The sequence below is a fragment of the Thermobia domestica genome, chromosome 16 (assembly GCF_964235325.1).
Source record: "Thermobia domestica chromosome 16, izTheDome1.hap1.1, whole genome shotgun sequence".
Taxonomy (NCBI): domain Eukaryota; kingdom Metazoa; phylum Arthropoda; class Insecta; order Zygentoma; family Lepismatidae; genus Thermobia; species Thermobia domestica.
The window spans coordinates 75,473,930-75,494,294 of NC_137469.1; the positions used below are offsets into that span (position 1 = coordinate 75,473,930).

Sequence of the window (20,365 nt, forward strand, 5' to 3'; positions counted from 1 at the left end):
AAAAATCAACCACTTCCGGTTTTTATGTTGATCTCTATAGAGCAGAAACGGTAATAAATAGCACGAAACGGTTTTCTGCAATAAATTGAGCGTCCTAAGAATATATTCCATCTCCATCCATAACTCTCTCCTAAAATAGAAGTGATAGAAATCCACTAGAACTTCTAGTTTCAATTTTGAGTTGAGTTGAATTTGAGTTTAACGTTCTTTTCAGCAGCAAAGCTATATGAGACGGGACCTACTGATTAACGTGGAATCCGAACCACATGAGCTCCCGCCGGGAATTGAACCCGGATCTCCCACGCCAGTTTTAATGTTGATCTACATAGAGCAAAATTTATGAGATAACAAAAAGCTGTTTTTTTTTTTTAATCAAAATGAAATGAATTTTTTTAAGTTTTACGTCCCACGATTATGCCGGTTAGGCAAAAGGAGACGATGATGATGCGAAATGAATGAAATAGTGGAATGAAGAAAGTGGGAGGAAACGGGAGTACCATGAGAAAACCCACGCACACAGTGGTTGTCCACCACAAAATTCTCTTGGCGCGAGCTGGGATCGAACCAGGGACCCCATGCACCAGAGGTGAACGCTCTACCACTGAGCCACCGCGGCCCGTTTTTTTTTAATCGTTTTAGCGTTCTAACTGTAGATATCATATTTTCTCTTAAGTCTCTATTCAAACCAGAAGCGGCAGAAATCAACCACTTTCTGTTTAAACATTGATCAGTATAGAGTAAAAACGGTAATAGGTACCGAGAAGAGATTCTGCAATCGATTAAAGAGTCCAAAGAATCTATTCCATATTCACTCTAATTTCTACTAAAATCAGAAGTGGTAAAAATTCACTACCACTTCCGGTTTTAATATTATTTAAAAATATATAACACCATAGAAACTAAACTTCTTTATGTGGTGTATACGTCAAGATTGCAACCAGTTATTATTATTTCGTATTTTTACTTTTCAATTCAGTTTTTTCTCTGATATTTTACATAAGTATAAAACAAACATTTCTTCCGTACGATAATTGGAGGAACCAACTGATTTTATATCCCAACATTTATATGAATTGGTGAGCACCGACTTCAAGTGTGATAGAACGTATGGCTGATCACGGAGTAGAGACTTGATACTGCTGTATTACAGTTTTTTTTAATATTTATTTATTTATTATGCCTACTTTGACATTTCTTATCATGATGCATTCCACCAGTGCATCCTTCTTTTCTTTCTGTTATTTTATTTTGCCCCTTCCTATTAGATGAAACATTTTAGCGAAGGCACTCATAGTGATTAAAGTTGATTTTATTTTTTCACTATTTTCTGATACGTAATTCATTACTTATACGAGGAGTGTTGGGAAAGTCATGTCTAATTATCTGTATTTTCTTTTTTAGGTGAATGCAAGCAACCTGGCCATAATGGGCAAGCATATTTAAGAAGATGGACAAGATTTCAAGGGAAAATGTCAAGTGATCGGGTCACCAGAGCCCCCACAAGTGCACAAGTTGAGCAAAACACAGAAAACACTAATTAAGAACAGAGACATATGATTCGTGTTTTTTTTTTTTCGTAAGGGCGTCAGTGTTAATGAAATTCATCAGAACTTGGAAGTGTATGGTGATGATGCATCGACAGGTAACACGATGGGTAAGCTCATTTAAGTGTGGTAAAACAAACATTGAAGACGAACCTAGGATTGATCTACCAAAAACAGCAACTTTACCTGAAGTTGTGGGAATTGTACAAAAATTGATAATGTCCGATCGACGAAAAAAGATTAAAGAAATAGCGGAGGAAGTAAGGATTGATATTCATAGTGTTTGGGATATTTTACACCAACACCTTCGGCTCACAAAAATCTGTTCAAGATGGGTTCCTCACAATGTGAACGTTTTTCAAAAGCAAAGTCGGGTGCAAATGTGTCAGGAAAATTTGGATTTAATGGAAGCAGATAACTACTTCTACCAGCATGTAGTGATAGGGGATGAAACATGGACTCACTGCTATGACCCAGAATCTAAACAAGAGTCCATGCAGTAGAAACGTCAGGGGTTACCAACTACAAAAAGATTCGAGACAAAGAAATCGGCTGGAAAGGTTATGATAACTGTTTTCTGGGACAGGGAAGGAATTCTTTTGCTTGAAGATATACCAAAGGAACATACTATCAGAGGGACTACTTACAAAAAAAAAAAACACTTGAAGATTTACGCTGAGCTGTTCAGAATAAACGACGCAAAGGTGCAAATCTCAAATTTTACTTCTTCATGACAACGCGTCTACACACACACATCCCATCTTGCGCAGGCTGCTATCACAGAACAGGGAATGACTCATCTTTCCCACCCACCCTACAGTCCTGACCTAGCCCCAAGTGATTATTATCTGTTTCGTCATTTGAAAATATACCTCAGGGGCCAGCGATTTTCAAGCGATAAGCAGATAATGGATGCTGTGATTCAGTACTTTGCCTCCAAGGAAAAATCTTTTTATGTTGAAGGCATTGAATCACTTGGAACAAAATGACGACGATGTGTAGAACTGGAAGGTGATTACACTGTAAAATGTTTTTTTCTTTTTTCAACTCATTGTTTTTTTTTTTTTTTTTTTTTTTTTTGTTAGCCTGCCATAGACATGACTTTTCCAACACCCCTCGTATACAAAACTAAAAATAAAAGGAGTAGAAAACATGAAGCGGAGTCAAGCATATATCACATGATGGAGTTTGGTTTGTATGGTGTGATAGATTCGCAATATCGAAACCCGAAGTGGTAGTAGAATTCTATCACTTCTGGTTTCAGTAAAGATATGACAGTGGAGATGGGAAATGCATTCTTTGAGTTCTACGTTCCACGGTTATGCCGGGTAGGCTAAAGGAGACCGTGATGATGAGAAATGAATGAGATGGTGGAAGGAAACAAGGGAACCCCGAGGAAACCCATACACACGGTGTTTGTCCACCGCAAACTTCACTTGCCGCGAGCTGGGAGCGCACTGCTACATTTCAATTCGCCTATTTAGAACTCTCTCGTACTTATATGGTTGGTGTACGCGCCTTGCAGGTTTGATTCCCGAAGGGAGCTCCTCATGTGGTTTGGATTCCACATAAAGCTGGAAGTCAATCTTTGATACAGTCTCGGTACTGAAGAGGACGCTAAATACCAAATTATACAGCCAATTGGTCTATTTGTTCGGATGTTATTGACAAAAGACTATGTAAGCTATGTATCCATTTTTACTCGTGAATGTAGTCCATATGGTGTTGCTATAAGTATCTGTTGCGCCAAGGAGTGAAAATGTAGAGTTATTCTGATGATGCAGAGGGTAGCGTAGTGATTACCACACAGATATGATTACTAAAGACCTAAGTTCCATTCCAGGCAATCATCATGTTTTCATTCTTAGAATTAATAAATTTTACGCCAATAAAGATGTTTCACGAAAAAATCGGTTGTTTCCACCATTTCCCTCATAGTATCTAATTCGATTGTCATAAGTTGTTAGTTGGATAGGAGTTTAAGGAACCCTATAAGCATCGAGGTTATGAGATGTGGACTTACAGTTTAAGGCAAAATCTGAACCACTGTAATGCGTTCAAATTTCGATGCTCTTCCATGGGGAATCGAATCTGAGACTCCATGCACTAAAGACGCGCGCGATACCCACAACACCATGGGAAGTTCTAATAATTGTTGTCAATGTGAACACTGGGTTGTCCAAGCACTACAGTAGTTATGGTAAAGTCAATGTGTTTAAGTGACAAATCGGAAGTAAAATTGTACAATTTGTCTAGCGACGAACTTAGTAGACTATGATTAGCCGGATATCCAGCTTTGATCTCGGGCCCAGTCACATTTCTTCACTCTTCGAATTTAAGTTGATTTGACTTTAACGACCCGTTCAACAGTAAGGCTATATAAGACCTACTAATTAACGTGAAATCAGAACCATATGACTTCTGCCAAGAATCGAACCCGGGTTTCCCAAGTCACAGGCGCGTACGCTAATCGCTTAGCCAGGAAGGAGTTCTTGAATTTCAAATGTTTCTTCATGTTAAAGTTAGAGGACATACGAGATAAGCAATAATTACGATACTTTTATAACAGTTTCTGAAAAGTATTCTCTTTCTACAGCCATACTACGAAAAAGGGTCAAATAACCATAGAAGTGACCCGCCCCCTTCCCAAGTGGCTTTTCATCGGGGCTTCAAGATACAGGACCCATTGCTTGTACTTCAAACAGGATCCAAACTAGTACTCAGCATGCAAAGCAAATTCCCCACACTGGTTCAAATTTGAGACCCGTGCATGAAAAGCATACTTAACATTATTTTGCCACGAAAGAGCACATAATATTATCAACGTATAAATAACAAAACTACTACTTTGCGGTATACAAGTAACCCGCAGGTCAATCACCGCAGAAACACAAGCCCCTCTTTTTTTTTTCCGTTTAATGTCTCACAATTAAAGCTAAGGGAAATGGTGATGATGGTATTCGAAGACAACAATGGAATGAAGAGGGAGGGAGGAAACGGGAGAACTTTGAGAAAATCCACGAACACGTCTTTGGCCAACACAAGTTTACGCGGTGCGGGCTGAATCGAACCAGGAATCCAACGCATTAGAGGTGAGTATTCTTACCACTGAACCATCGCAGCCCTCTCCGACGAGTTTTATTCTGTTCTAATTCAATTCTGTATTTTCTAAGCTACTATTTTACCTGATTTTCCATTATATTGACCTATCCAAAGCCTACGAATTCTGTGCGCATTTTCCTCATGAAAGAATAAATTACTTGTGCACAATAATTGGAATAAGCAAAAAAGCAAGAAAACGACTGATTGTTACGTAAATTTATAAATTACACACCGCAGAAGTTGATTATGCATAATAAATTATGACACTTCACAAACTGTAACGAATTAACCCACACGTGGCTTATAATATGTGTATGCAACAAATTAATAATGGATAACTCACCTGGAACTGCATCTTCGGTAGATTTCCCAAGAATATTATCTTCCTCATTTTGATTTCCATCAGGAGATGTTGACTAAAAGTAAATAAATAAATAAATAAAAAGAAAGAAAGTATTCACCCACAGAACTTATGTTTTTACATTATAAATAAATAAATAAAAGTATGCCGTATATTTCTGAATCCAACATGACTTCCAATTTTTTCAACAAAGGATTGTAAAACCAAATCTAAGCATATAATGGGTATATTTTCAGAATTTATAATAGAACGACACTAAAAATCAAAGCAGTGTTGAAAACCAGTTAGGTTAGGTTCTTACGTGTATTCGATCGTGAACCTCTTAAACTTAATCTGCACTTTTATTTTTTACGTTTTTTATTTGTCGAAATCACTTTGCAACTGTCTGTATGCAAATACTGTTTGATAGACTGATACTTATACTCAATTATAAATACTATTAACTCCATTTCACTAAATCCATTTATTACTATACTACATCCACATTATATTTGCATTTCCTTTATCTTCGTGTTTCTATATCAAACAAACATATCCATTACCTATCATTATTCCACATAACTGAGAAAACACACTAGGATTCCAATAATTCCATATTCATCTAAATTCAACTCAATTCATCTTCATTTGCTGTCATTACACAAACTAACCGATTGGAGTGTATCACTTAGCAACATAATGATATGGGTAAATGCCACTATTTCTATACCTTACAAGTCCGTGACCATCAAGCGTCATTCCATACCTTCCCACAATTAGATACACACTTCTTTTAGCCTTTCTCACTGGAAGCGTTCACTGAACCTTCAGTATCACTGCCGAAGTCAGATTTTGACATTTTTTCTCACAGAAGATCGTCTCCTCAATCCCACATCATATATCGCAAAAGCAAGCAAGACCACCCCATACTTCTAGATAAAATATTATAAAGGAAAGGAAAAAAACTCATCTTACATTCAGAAATATACCGTTATTCGCGTATTTGACACATAACGCTTTCTTTCTTCCAAGAAGCAAACTAATCATACGATTTCTGCAATATTTGACAAGTTACAAGGAGCCACAGTTTAGCCCTGTAGAAACACAAGTCGCCAGTGAATTTTATCCTTTGTTCACTCAATTCATCATGACTGATTACATCTCTCTTAGATACTGCTTTGTATTATTTTTCCATTTTCTTTTGTTAGTGACTTGGAAACACATATCCACACTCGCGAGGCGGTTCTTGAACTCAATTGGGAAGGAGCTTTATAATTCGGTGCGAACCTGTATGAGTTTGAAACGTACTTGTGGATACCAAGCCAAAGGTAGAGTCTGAATAAATTTCGAGCCAAAGCCTAATGATGTTCGTGAGTGTGAGTTTGATAGCAAGCCTGAAGTAGCGTAAACCTAGTGTTGTCTACAAGACGAGACATAATGTTTTCTCCTGCCGTCTTGTAAATTTTGTAGAAAGGTCGTCTCGTCTGTTTTGGTTCTTGAAATAAAGATTATCTGATCTCGTCTCGAAAATTTTTCCAACTCGTTTAGTAAATCTCTCTACATGAAAGAAGTTCTGAGTGAGAATGACTGTCTGATCAACGCCTAGGTCAAACTGGTTAAGCTAGAAACTTTAAATTCTGACAATCCCTAGGATTTAACGAAGAATGTTCGGAAATTCAACGAGAAAGAGGGGAAATAGGATAGCAATTAATATATTAAAATGTTCATATCTTGTCTCGTCTGAAGGTTAGATACACGAAACTTGGTATATTGATTTCTCATTTAAAATAATAAGAAACGTGTTAAACGTTATATACATATATACAAGGTGGACAATTTAACTTGGATCTTCCGCTACAACGAAAAAACCAAAATAGAGAGAAAAGCGAAACTTTGCACGACGCAACTATAAGGAGGGGGAACATCTTTGCATATATTAACCAGAAACACCCAACAGTGCTGCCAACGAGACATTCCATGTAAAATCAACCAATAAAATGTCAAAATCTGACCTGACGATCTCAGATATTTGTAACAATTGGTGCACAGCTTTATTACAGTGGAATATGAAAATTCCTAAATATTATCCCTCTCCTCCTGAAAGTGACCCCATACAGGGTGTTTAAAAATTTCAAAAAAGGGCATTTTTTCGGTTACAGTGATTATTAAAATTTGTCATAAAATGGTTAATATGTGTACTAAAGACATGGAACAAACATCATTGGAAAGCTTAAGGATTGCTCTACATGTTTTACTATATTGAAAAAACCTGTGCAATAAAAAATAGTACTTCAAAAATTCAAATTAATATTTCAATTTTGAATTTCGCACCTGAATTTGTTCGAAATTGTCCAGACTGTAGTCTCATATGTGTACTAAAACACCACAAAGTTGTATTTTGGGCATTAAATGGGATCCGATTCAAAATTTAACATAAACCGAACATTGCAAGATATTGACCACATGAATATCTGGGCTCAGATCGGTAACCTTTTGCCTGTAGCTATTTACCAGCAGCATCAAAGGAATTTATATTCAACTTCAGTTGTTTCTTGATGTATTCGTTTGAATTTACACAATCATCCACATTTCGAGTTATTTAGAGAGGTACTACGTTTCCGAACATTACTCAATAGAAGTCATTATTCTTGTTAGTCAGTATGGATGGTTCTAAATTTATATCTACTACATTGATGCATGTTATTTTCATTCCTTTGTTTCACGATTGCTGTTACAGAATTTATTATGAAAGGGAGGGATATATTTCCCTCCCTTTGACAATATTTGTATCAAATGTGTTATGAAACTGTTCACAATCACTTCACACACTTTCACCACAAACAATTAGTCAATAAATTCTTTTTCCTATTTCAATGATGCACTTCTACATGTCTGTAACTGCAATCCTGAAACAACCATCCTTAGTTTTCAACACTGAACAGTAACGTGTTTTAAGTTTTCATTCCACATATTGATTTGAAATATGTAATAACCTGGTGTAGTGTCGTTTGAAAAAATACATTGTATTGGGTTGGGAACACTTTTTGTTGAGTGTTTCTGGTTACTACATGCAAAGATGTCCCCTTCCTTATAGTTGCTTCGTGCAAAGTTTTGCTTTTCTCCCTATTTTGATTTCTCCATTATAGCGAATGATCAAGATAAATTGTCCACCCTGTATATACAGGGTGATGCACGAAATGTCTTTTTTTTTTTTTTTTTTTTTTTTTTTTTTTTTTTTTATTACACATGTAATTTTACAGATGGAATGTTGAAAACTCGTATTCGTATACTTCGGTTTATGAAAAATGGTATGCTCCTACATCACTTCAACTAATCACACATTTTACAAAACTATCTAACAGCATAGTTGAAAACCAAACGTCCTACGTAGTTGTCAACAGCAAAATCTCTGCACTGTTAGTTTCTACTGCTCAAGGTAAATTATGCTGAGGTAATTGTTCGTTAAACATATATACGCAAAATTATCAATGGAAACACCTCGAGTTAGAAATACTTTAGACCTCTGTGTTGACAACGGTCAGGCGGAGACCGCAGTATTTGGTTCTTGGTGGTGGTGTGCGTACTACGTGAGTAGTAGAACAGTGTGCAATAAATTGAGCAGATAGCGATAGTGTAAAATAGAAGCCTCCGATTATCAGAGGGAAAATTATTGGTACTCAGTATTATGGTATGAGCGTGACAAAAGAGTCAAGTGTGTTGTATGTCTCGCGAGGGATAGTGTCTAAGGTGATGACGGGCTACACAACTCACGACAAAACCACATCGGCGAAGAACAATGATCGGAAGCAAATTCTCAATGAAAAGTCCCTCCGAGCATTAAAGCGGATTGTCACTCAGAACCTTCACGAGATTGGTCAAGTGATAGAGGAACTCAAGCAGCCTCTCCCACAGCCTATATCGATAATCACAGTCCGCAGTGTGTTACATGACGTAGACATACAGGGTCGGATTACATGGGTGAAACTGCTTATAAGGGGCCATCCGACGACAATGGTCCTCTGAACATGGAATGTGGACCGCTGATGACTGGAAATATATGATATGGTCGGATGACCATCATTCACCTTATTTCAACCCACGAGTCGTGTTTATGTGTGACGGCCGCCGAAAGAGGTGTATGATCCTCAGTGTCTCCACCCAACCGTAAACTCTGCGGTAGCTCCGTTATGCTGTAGGCAGCAATATCCTAGTTTTTAACGGATAATATACTGATGTTTACTGGTAGCATCACTACCTGTAATTATGTCGTAATTTTAAGGGATCATGTGCATCCTATGGTCCAAATGTTATTTCCAAACAATGATGCTATATTCAGGATGACAATGTGCACACAGGTAGTGTAGTGTAGTGTAGTTTGAGAAACATTAGGATGAAGTTGAACACTTTTCTCTTGAGACCCACCCATCTCCGGATCTAAACATAACTGAACATCTGTGGTTTGTTTAGAGACAAATCTGGGGTATATTTGCACCTTCATCCTCTCTAACGGAATCTGGGTCGGCCCTATGAAATTTGCCGCCCCGTGCAATGGTATCATTTTCTGCCTCTCCCCCTTTCTCCAGAAAGAAGAAGTATTAAAAGTCACGATTTGAAGTATGCTACCCCATCACAACGAAGGGGAAGGAAAGGGCAGTCGCACTCAGAAAATGCCTAAATACACATATACAATCTCGCTGTCTCTATAATAATAATAATAATAATAATAATAATAATAATAATAATAATAATAATAATAATAATAATAATAATAATAATAATAATAATAATAATATAGTAGTAGTAGTAGTAGTTGTTGTTGTGTAGTAACCATTATTATTATTATTATTATTATTATTATTATTATTATTATTATTATTATTATTATTATTATTATTATTATTATTATTATTATTATTATTATAACCTTTTTTTCTTTAGTAGGTTCACATCCGAAGTTAGTCATTGATCTATCTGTATCTATATCTTGTTTTACTGTAGATCGAAATTTTGACATCTTATTAGCTAAGTTCGCATCATAACTCCCTTGTAACACTTTCTAACACGTGTACTGTTTTCTAGTTTCATTCATTAGCATACTCATCAATCCCACCATACCAATCTTATACATTGCATATGCGCGTTTAGATCTCCCAATTGTATATTATGTCTTAAAATATTCAACTTTAATAAAAATCAATTTTACTTTGAAGAAATTTACCTCGACCTCTTTAAGTTCTTCTTCACCCATTTGTACTATCATCGTGCTGCTCTCCTCATCATCAGATCTCGTGCTGCTTTTTTCACTATCAGATCTAAAAAGAGGACAAATGATGAAAAATAAATAAATAAATAAATAAACAACTGAACAGAAAATAAATCCCAGATGTTTTGAATGCAATCTTAAAACGGCTATTTTTTAAGCAAATATTTAGATCACTTGAAAATTTCTGTGGCAAGATACGTCATTCGGAAATCATAGAAGGCTGATCATTGTAATCAAAGTGTACTATGTATCTACGTGACCAAAATATCAACACTACTTTACTGACAGTGGCAGCAGTTTAAACGCGCAAAGGAAAATTTGAATATGTAATGGAAAGTGATTATTATTATTATTTGAGCCAGGATTTATAAGCATAGCCAAACAATAAAATAAGCATTCAAACATGCAAGATAAATTTGAAAAAATGAACACTAAAATAAGCACAAAAAAATCACAAATTAAATAACTGCTTTAGTGAAATTCTAACTTATATTAAGGTCATCCTAAGATTTTCTTGTGAAGCTCCTGTGTCTGTCACTGAAAAATGATTTATGCACTGAAAATGTTCTTTCCACGTCCCATGTCGGCATGGAAAGACAAAATGCCTACCCCACTTAGAGAATTCACGTGCTGTGGTCTTCACATATGACGGAAAATATGAAATCACTGATAGAAACTGATGTGCATAAGAGTGCAATATACAATTGTAATGTGACTTTTAGCACCATCAACTATGGATAAAATTGCTTATCAGGGTGTGTACTATGAAGTACAACATTTCTGCATACCTTTAGAAGTGTGGAAAGAAATAAGCATTTTACTGGAAATCTGAAATCTAATTATTACGTGGAACATTCTGGCGTCCCACGGTTAAGTACGAGGCTATGGGAGACGGTGATAACATGGATGATAATGGTGGAATGAATAAAGTGGGAGAAAAGGAGAATTCCGAGAAAATCCACTAACATGATGTTTGTTCACCGAAAGTAATTATTAATTGCAGTGTTGTATGTTGCAGGTTGTGCCACCATTCTTTACATATTTGACTCTCAGACTATGTCTGGTTAGAAAAGTGACAGACTTTAAAGAACACGACATTGAAAGAAACAGATACTCTGTAGGAGTCACATTACACAAAACTGGTAGAAATGGGTCATCATGAAACTTCCACAGTGATGGTGATACGTAATGAACGTCACGAAAATAACGCTGATGAGGTTTTAACGGTCTCACGTTTCGTTATATTCTTAATCAGGTTGGCTCCAATTAGATTCAAGTAATCGACCCTGACTTTATCTCTAATGACTTTTATGAGTAATTTTATAATATTAATTTCGGATGCTTTAGGGTGTATATCTTCTTAAGAGCTAAAGCCAAGACATTAATAAGTAAGTCTCGTTTCACATTGTGAAACTACGGTAGACTTTCAAACTATGCAAATCCAATAATGAAACTAGTTGTAGTAGATCTATAACTTCCAGCTGTATTACAGATATAGGTTCAGACATGGAACTTATTCTTGGGACGCTAAAGCTATTTTACAAATATAAGTTCAGACATGGAACTTATTTTTGGGACGCTGAAGTTGTATTACATATATAAGGTCAGACATGGAACTTATTCTTGGGATGCTGAAACTGTATTACAATTGGGACGTTGAAACTGTTACAAATGTACGTTCAGACATGGAATTTATTCTTGGGACGTTGAAGCTATCTTAAAAAGTCATTCTTGCTATCTCTTACTATTTTTCCTATATGAAGATAAATATTGTAATATCATGCACGGTCGTCTTTACGAACACCCAACATGTGCTTCTATTTACAAACACCAACCATGTGCGCCTTACTATAGATTATTATGGCTGCAGAAGACAGAGACAACAACGACACCATTGGTCACATGACGGAACAGCAGTGCCACTGTCTCACCTGGTGCACCTACATAACCGAGAGAAATCAAGGAAAAACATCAGTCTGCGAATGGTCATCCTTCCTTTAGCTTGCTCTGGAGCTCTAGGAGATACCTCTAGTTTGCTCCGGAACTCTAGGCTTCCCATTTGCCCTCTTAGCTTGCTTGGAGCTCTGTTTGGGCATCCTAACCTCAGTCACCTAACTTGCTCGCAGCTCTGAGCAAGCTAGGTGGAACATCTTCTACATAGATGGAACACATTCCTCGAACGCTTAACCGATGCAGAAGACTGGATCTCGCTATCTCGTACCGTTTCTGCACTACGGAAATCTACAGTGAAACCAGAAATAGTAGTACATTTCTTCCACTTCAGGTTTTAATAGAAAAATACGAGTGAATATGTTATCTTTATTTTGTATTTTCAAGAAAGCAGGATTATTTCTGTGAAGTTATTTTAAAATGTATCTTCAAGGCAATTGAAAGGTAATACAGTGAGTAGTAACAGAGTTGTTTTTATTAAAACAGGTATAAGATTACAGAAATTGTATCTTTACAAACACTGTTGTGATCACTGATGCGCAATACGAGAACTTTCATCTACGTCCTCTAGAAGCATCTTAATTTTGATGATGATCTACAAAAGCTTATTTTCTTTCTTAATTTTGCGCGCTACATTTTATAGAAAAAATTTCATGTAATTCTAGCATTAGCTCATGCGAAACCTTGACAAATGTTGCTTTTATTCTATCAGCAATAAAATCACTCTCTGAATCTACAGCACCTAAAAGCCGAGATCAACTGAAAGAGAGATGTCAGTACAACGATTATCAATATTAATAATGGCTTTTTAGTCTACTGTTCGCAACCTTCTAGTTGAACTAACTACCCAAAATGCCTCCAGAAATTGTGGTTATGTCCCTTATACTAATGAAGGAGTTTTCCAAGATTATTCGCATCGAAGATAAACTTGCTATTCATTCAGCAACTTGGAAGCCAAGAAATGAATCAACCATACGTTTTTCTCTACATATGTAGAATGAAATTACATCCACTTTCAATCCTTCTCCTTAAATAATAATAATAATTAAAAAAAATCTGGCGCGAATTTGTGCTAGAGACGCCATTTACGCTATTATTATTTTTCTTTCACTTTTTTCTTCCTTATTTTGATGAGCCTTATTTTTTTTTCCTTTTTACCAGGGTTTATTTAAAATTTATTATTGTTAGTTTATTTTTTGCTTTTATTAATTCACTTTATTTAGAACAACATTATATTAGTTAAGACACAAAGGTTTTTGTTGATTAATTTTTGTCATCATTGAGTGCTCACAATTTTTTATTGAGTATAGCCGATTTTTCAAGTTATACTATTTGTATCACAACGAATGACTGTACCACATGTAAAGTGGGTTCACTACGCTCATTTTCGCTCTCTTTCGTTTTTCAATCGATTTTTCCCTGAAAAACCAACGACGCTAGATGTCATACGTGTTCAACCAAACTCATCAGATCGGAATCATACTTGGCATGGTGGTAGATACTGTTTATTTGTATAGGAACATAAAACATTATGTTATGCAGATTTTTGGTTCCCGAGTTAATGGGTGGTCAAATTTGCTTCATATTTTTGAAACAAAGACGTACACCGAGCTCATTTGAATCAACATCAAACTTAGAATGGTTATAGTCCTTCATCTGCTATACAAGCATATTTAAATGATTGTCTTGAGAATACTGCGTAACAGAATGGATCACAAAAATTGGGGAAAACTTGTTTTTGGTTACAAATAACAGGTTACATTATACATAGAGGTTTGTAGTGGCTCAGAGGTAAAGTGTTTGCCTCTGGTGCATGGGATCTCTAGTTCGATCCCAGCTCGTGTCAAGTGAACTTCGTGGTGGACAAATACTATGTATGTGGGTTTTATCTGGGATCTCCCAGTGCTTCCCACTTTATTCATTCCGCCATTCCATTCATTCTTATCATCATAGTATCCTTTAGACAACACAGCATAACGTGGAACGTACAACGGAAAGATTTCATTTAATTTTTTTCGCATTATACATTTTGTATACATCGTAAAAACATCATAAACCAAAGACAGAAGACTTCTATTTCACTTAAAGACATATTCCAAGTTAGTTAGCGTAACAAATAAAGACGAACCAGAAACAGTAAAATACTGCTAAATACAAGTACAGCTTCTGTCAAGAAGAAATGACCTAAGAAACGCAAAATATATAAAACTAATGAAAGAATTGGAATTTCCTTTTCCTTTCTTTTCACAAAATTTGTTGTACAAAACATTGTAAGCTCTCTAACATAAAAGTTCAGTTATATTCTAGTTTTGTAAAAAATTCTGATAAAACTCATCTTCATGGTCAATAAAATACAATAGGCAGTAATGCTCTTTGTATTAGGCTAATACGATATTAGTAACGTATTATATTTCAGTCATTAGGCTACAGACATAGACGCATAGTGCCAACACCTCCATCCGTATATTCTTTTGTATTACATTTTTCAGCAAGTTTAATTATTGCTCAAGAAACATGTCATCAACATTTTGAAGTTAAAAAAATTAAAAGGAACTACAAAATGTAAAATACATTATGAAAAGTACAGGGAAAAAAAGATGAAAATCCAATAATTACAGCCGCAGAAAACTTAACTTTTAACTGTCATCGTCCGTTTTGATGCGTCCATCTCATTGATTCACTACAATAGTATCTCTAACCCTTCATGTTTTAGATAAGTTTTACGTACTTCTATAACATTCTATACCCCACTTCAAACTTAGTGACGCCTTCATTTGAGTCTGAAATTGCCCTTCATCCCTTTTCACTTGTACTCTTCATATAGATTAAAAGACGGATTCAATCTTTGGCAGACACTGAGCAAATAGTCCTGTTACACTTACTTGTCTTCAGGAGGTATTTGGGGCACAGCAGCAGAAGCTACTTGTGAAACAACCGTACTAACAGGCTCCTGTGTATCGTTTCCACTAGTTTTATCTTCTTGTCGATCAAGTGTATTTATACATTTCTCTCTTGCTGGCGGGGACTTCCATTTTCTTGTGTCTATTGAACCTTGTAGATTGGCTTTTGTGTTAAGGCGTTTCGCTCGACGTTTCCAGTTCTACGAAATAAGACGAAATGCCTATTACAATTTGTTCCCGCTAAAGTGTTAAAGTTTTAATACAATAAACAATACATTTTTTAAATTGCACTTCTGTAAATTATTTCTTCAAAATTAATAGCGTTTAACAAAAAAATCTAAAGCTGATATATATACCCAGGCCTGTACTTTATATTGTGTCCCCCCCTTTCCCCGCACAAACTTATATCTCAAATAAGGAAACAAGCCAGCTCTTGTTGAGTAGCACTTTAGGTACAAGTTACAAAAGTTACTACGTAATTTTAAATAACCTAATTTTCCCAATTATGATTACGATGTGGTGTTCTGCCCGAAGGTAGGTGTTTGACCCGAAGGTTCCTGGGCAGGGTAAGCCCATGGTAGTTTGCATTGTCTTCCATAATGATGATGCACCAGGGTGGGGGGCGAGATTTTAAAAGTAATCGAAAACGACATATATTAGTGTTGAATTCATTGTTTTTGAGGTCGCCGAGTTTAACGGTATCAGTTTTAATTACGTTCAAGTTCATTTTCACCCCTTGGAGTGGGGGTGGGAGGGAATAACTTTTAAGCTAGCTAATTAGTAACTATTGTAATACAGCGAATTAAACACACATTAACATATTTTCTCGCGCTTGCGCGGACTCTGCGAGTTGCTAGTTTTAAATATTACTTTATTGTGAATCTTTAAAAAAAATCCAACATTTGCCGCCCCTAAATTCTGCCGCTCTGTGCTCGAGCACAGAATAGCACTTATTTAAATAGGGCCTGTATATATACCAATCGATAGATCTTACTGAGCTGAAAAAATATATGGGTAAGTGAAAACTTCATTTGTAATTTTTCAGCAAACAGAGAAAAACAACTAATTTGTAAACCAAAAAATTGATACTATACGAAAATCATACTATTTATTGAGGTGAAATTGATCCTAAAATATTATAATGATTACTGCGGATGGCAAAAGAAACCAAAGTGATAACCAAGCTCGGGAATCGAAATTGGAATCCATTCAGCACTCGTGCATTGACAGCTTCACTAATATTGGCTTGAATACATACAAAGCTATCTACATACAAATGCTGTTTCCCCACTAATTGTGATGTGATTTAAACAAAACGGAGTTTTGTTCCAACCTCATCACAAACAACCACAATAAACCACTATATTACAGGTATATGGAAAACAATATACTTCATCATTTTACAAAAAAGAAGTCTTATTAACTTTCTTTCTTTTCTTAACAGGAGAGTATACGTAGGTAAAATTTATTAGAAATTAAACACTATTTAGAGTTTATGAACATAATATGGAACAGAACAAATGTTTAATAAATGAATTTTGTAGTATACTCACATATTTTTCATTCTTTGGAACCTCCGCCCACAATTCAGCAAGTCGTTTGCTAACGGCAGCAAAGTCTGCAAAAGTTTATTGATATCTAAGTAGAAGTTTAGTTTAATTTGTAGGGACAGTAAATTCTTATAGAAATTTATACATATATGTTTAACTTTTCGAGAGACTTCCACGAGATGAAAAAGAAAGCTTAGTTTTGAATTTCGTAAGAAAAAGAATCCATGATTATGTAAAGAATTTATAAACTACAGTTAAAATCACATTTTCTTTGGTTTTTTTTTTCCTTCTTCTTTCATTAAACATTCGTATTCATCGCTTTCCTTACATTCATTTTCTTTCACTTTCTCTAACAAATTAGAATTATAGCATCTTATGTGACTGAAATTCTGAACACATCTTACAGTATTTTGCAGTTAAGTAGTACAGCTAATACGCTTGCTCTATTTGAGAAAAAGTTTCAAACATTGAAAGACATAAAGTAATAGGTTTTATATTCCAGAAATCCTGACTCCTATTATAGATGAGAAACATTCTAAATTACTCCAATATATAACATTTAATCAGTTGAGTAATGTAACAATGTCACTTGATTAATGTTACGGAATGATAGCTGTATTGAGTGGAGTAATTTAACATTCTTTTAAACATTTTTCCAATTAGCAGAGAATGTAGTTTTATTTTCTATTTCACAGTTGCAAACAAATCCCGGCTCACAATTTGTCTCTCAAAATTAAAATTAAAGATAACTTTTATTTTTTTAAACTGCAATAATACACTACTATTTGGAAAAATAAATACTAGAAATGAATCTAACCATTATATCTTACTTGTGCAAAAGAAGAAAGACAAACTATTTTACTTTTACCAAAAACATAGTAGTACATTAATGAACATTTGGAGTTTTTGATTTAGTTCTCTCTTATTTTATACAGTGAAACCTGTCAACTTGGCCATCTCTGTAAGTTGGCCACCTGCTTATCTTGGCCTAGTTCGTCTTGAACCTGCATTTTCCCATAAGACATTCGTTACTTACTACTCTATAAGTTGGCCACCTGTCTATCTTGGAAGTTGGCCACACTGAAGCAATGTTTACCCTATGATGATAATGATAAATTTACCTGCGTATCTTGGCCACGAAAAATACAATTTTGTTATTTTTCTTAACTCTTTCGAATTCCCATATGAGAGGCAGATGTTCTGTATTTGTGACTGGACGCAATGAAGCATAGATTCGCACGATTTGTTCTTGGAGGTCAATGGCCAGAACACTACCCTCATAAAAGGGTGGTGAAGGAAGATGTAAATAAGAAAAAGCACGTACAGGAATTCAGGAAATGGTTGTACGTATTTGTTTACCCTGTCTGTTTTGGTAAAACCATTAGCTATATCGGCTCCTTTCATCAGAGGGAAGCTTTAGTAATTCCGGAAAATTCTCAAGGTTAAAGCTCAAATGTCATTTATTGGCACCTGACTGGATGTCAAAAGGTAGCGGAGGTTTTTGAGATATGAATTCCCTCAAGATTTTCTCAAAATATCTTTTGCTCCGAGGGGAAACACTTCTAGTTCATTAACAAGAGATAGTTAACTACAATATTAATAGAATGTGCATATCTGCTAAAAAGAATAAAGCAATATGTCTAGAATGAACCACCATTCAGCAACAACTGAAAAGAAGTCATATAAATTGCATATGAATTTCTCAATTTATAACTTAGCTTTTCTTGTTTTCAATCTGAATAACTCAGTGTGCTGTAACATCAATTTTAATAAACTGTGTACATACACTTCTATTTCATGGTGCTTTGTGTTATTGTGTTTTCAATCCGAATAATCCAATGTACCAGACTAGTTTTCAGGAAGAGAAAGGTGTGCATATATATTAAACACAGTATCAAGAGCGCCGATCCTGGGGGACCGGGACCCCAAAGCTCATGTGGCCCCTATTTTATTTATGAGTATACAATATTTGGTATAATTTAAGTGCAATTTGTCTTAAAATCTTCATATATATACCTTCTGCATCTGAATGCCCCCCTCCTAAATTTACAGAGAAATCGGCGCTCTTGCATGCTATAGTAATATTTTCTAGTACTGTATATTTTTATGATTTCTCTATATACATTGTTTATAAGTAGCTGTCGTGCCACTGCTTATTAAAATTTTACAATCAAGTAATACTAGAAATCCTATTCTAAAAATACAAAAATCACACTTATTTTCTGTAAGTTGGCCACCTGTCTAAGTTGGCCACTTTTCGATGGAACCGATGGTGGCCAACATAGACAGGTTTTACTGTATTTTCCTCAAGCTTTTTTTCAAACGTAAACGGAATTTCGTTATGAATTGTCTAAAAATGTATGTCAGTCTATTATTGGGAGTTCTACGGAAGATTGAAAATGAAATGAAATGAAATCTTTGAGTTTTACGTCCCACGGTTATGCCGGTTACGCTAAAGGAGACGGTGATAATGAGTGATGAATGAAATGGTGGAATGAAGAAAGTGAGAGGAAACGGGAGAACCCCGAGAAAACCCACGCACACGGTGTTTGTCCACCACAAAGTTCACCTGTCGGGGGCTGGGATCGAACCCGGGACCTCAAGCACCAGAGGTGAACGCTCTACCACTGAGCCACCGTGGCCCCTACGGAAGATTGAGTTGGAATGGAAAGATTGAAGACTCATAAGAAACTTGGATATGAATCAACAAGTAAGTGTTAGAACAGGGAAAGAACTGACAAAGAAGAGTGAAATTGGAAGGAGAGTTCGACATGATGCTGTCTCTCGCCAACATTATTTAATATCTATCTAGAAGAAATAGTGAAAAAAAGCGCCTACATAATGAAGACAGCATTTCGGTAAGATGTAGAATGATTAGATGTATAAAATTTGCAGACGATATGGCGCTTGCTGCAGAATCTGAAGAGAAAATCAATAGGATGTTAGAAAACTTGAGGAAGGGCTTCGAAGAATATGGGATGAAAATAAATGTTACAAAGATAAAGGCCATGGTGATTGGAACGAAGAGGTCCGGGTTAAATATAACAGTGGGAGGGGAGAAAATAGAATAAGTGAATAGTTTTCGATACCTGGGCAGTATTCTTAATAATGACATGAAGTGCGAACGTGAAATAAAACCGAGGATAGGAACGGCGAAAGAAGCTTTTAGGAGAAAGAAAGTACTATTTTGTGAGACCTTGAATATGGTTGAGAAAAAGACTCATAAAATGTTTCGTGTGAAGTACTGTACTGTATGGGTCAGAAACATGGACATTAAAAAAAAAATGATTAGAAACGACTGGAAGCTTTCGAAAGGTGGGTGTGGAGAAGAATAGAGAAAATTGGCTGGGTCAAGCGGAAAACGAATAAGAGGGTGTTAGAAATTGTAGAGGAGAAAAGAACAATTTTAGATATTATTAAGAAGAGGAAGAGAAACTGGTTGGGACATTGGATAAGAAGGAACTGTATCATGAGGGATGTTTTAGAAGGTATGGTCGTAGGAAAGAGAGAGAGGGCAAAGGAGACTACAATTAATTGACGATATTAAAACAGAAAAATCGTACGTGGCGGAACACCGTGGAGCAGGGAAGTTTCTCAGTTGCACCAAGTGATCTGCCAATAATAGCAGAATACATACAGAGCCGTAGCTAGGGGGAGGAGGGCGAACAGGATGGTCACTTCGGGCGCTAATAGCAAGGGGACGCTGAACGAGCAAA

At 35.8% G+C, this 20,365-nt stretch overlaps 1 protein-coding gene across 10 annotated transcripts in view; it reads right to left on the reverse strand.

Moving 5' to 3' along the window:
* LOC145673174 (uncharacterized) overlaps nucleotides 1-20,365 on the reverse strand; it is a 159,242-nt gene that overhangs the window by 28,755 nt on the left and 110,122 nt on the right. For all 10 annotated transcript variants that reach the window (XM_081742626.1, XM_081742623.1, XM_081742622.1 and 7 more), the window contains 4 exons: nucleotides 16,653-16,717; nucleotides 15,082-15,299; nucleotides 10,205-10,298; nucleotides 4,990-5,062 (listed from right to left, as the gene is read on the reverse strand). In XM_081742626.1, the coding sequence (XP_081598752.1) occupies nucleotides 4,990-5,062; nucleotides 10,205-10,298; nucleotides 15,082-15,299; nucleotides 16,653-16,717 (450 nt within the window). The remainder of the gene's footprint in view (nucleotides 1-4,989; nucleotides 5,063-10,204; nucleotides 10,299-15,081; nucleotides 15,300-16,652; nucleotides 16,718-20,365) is intronic.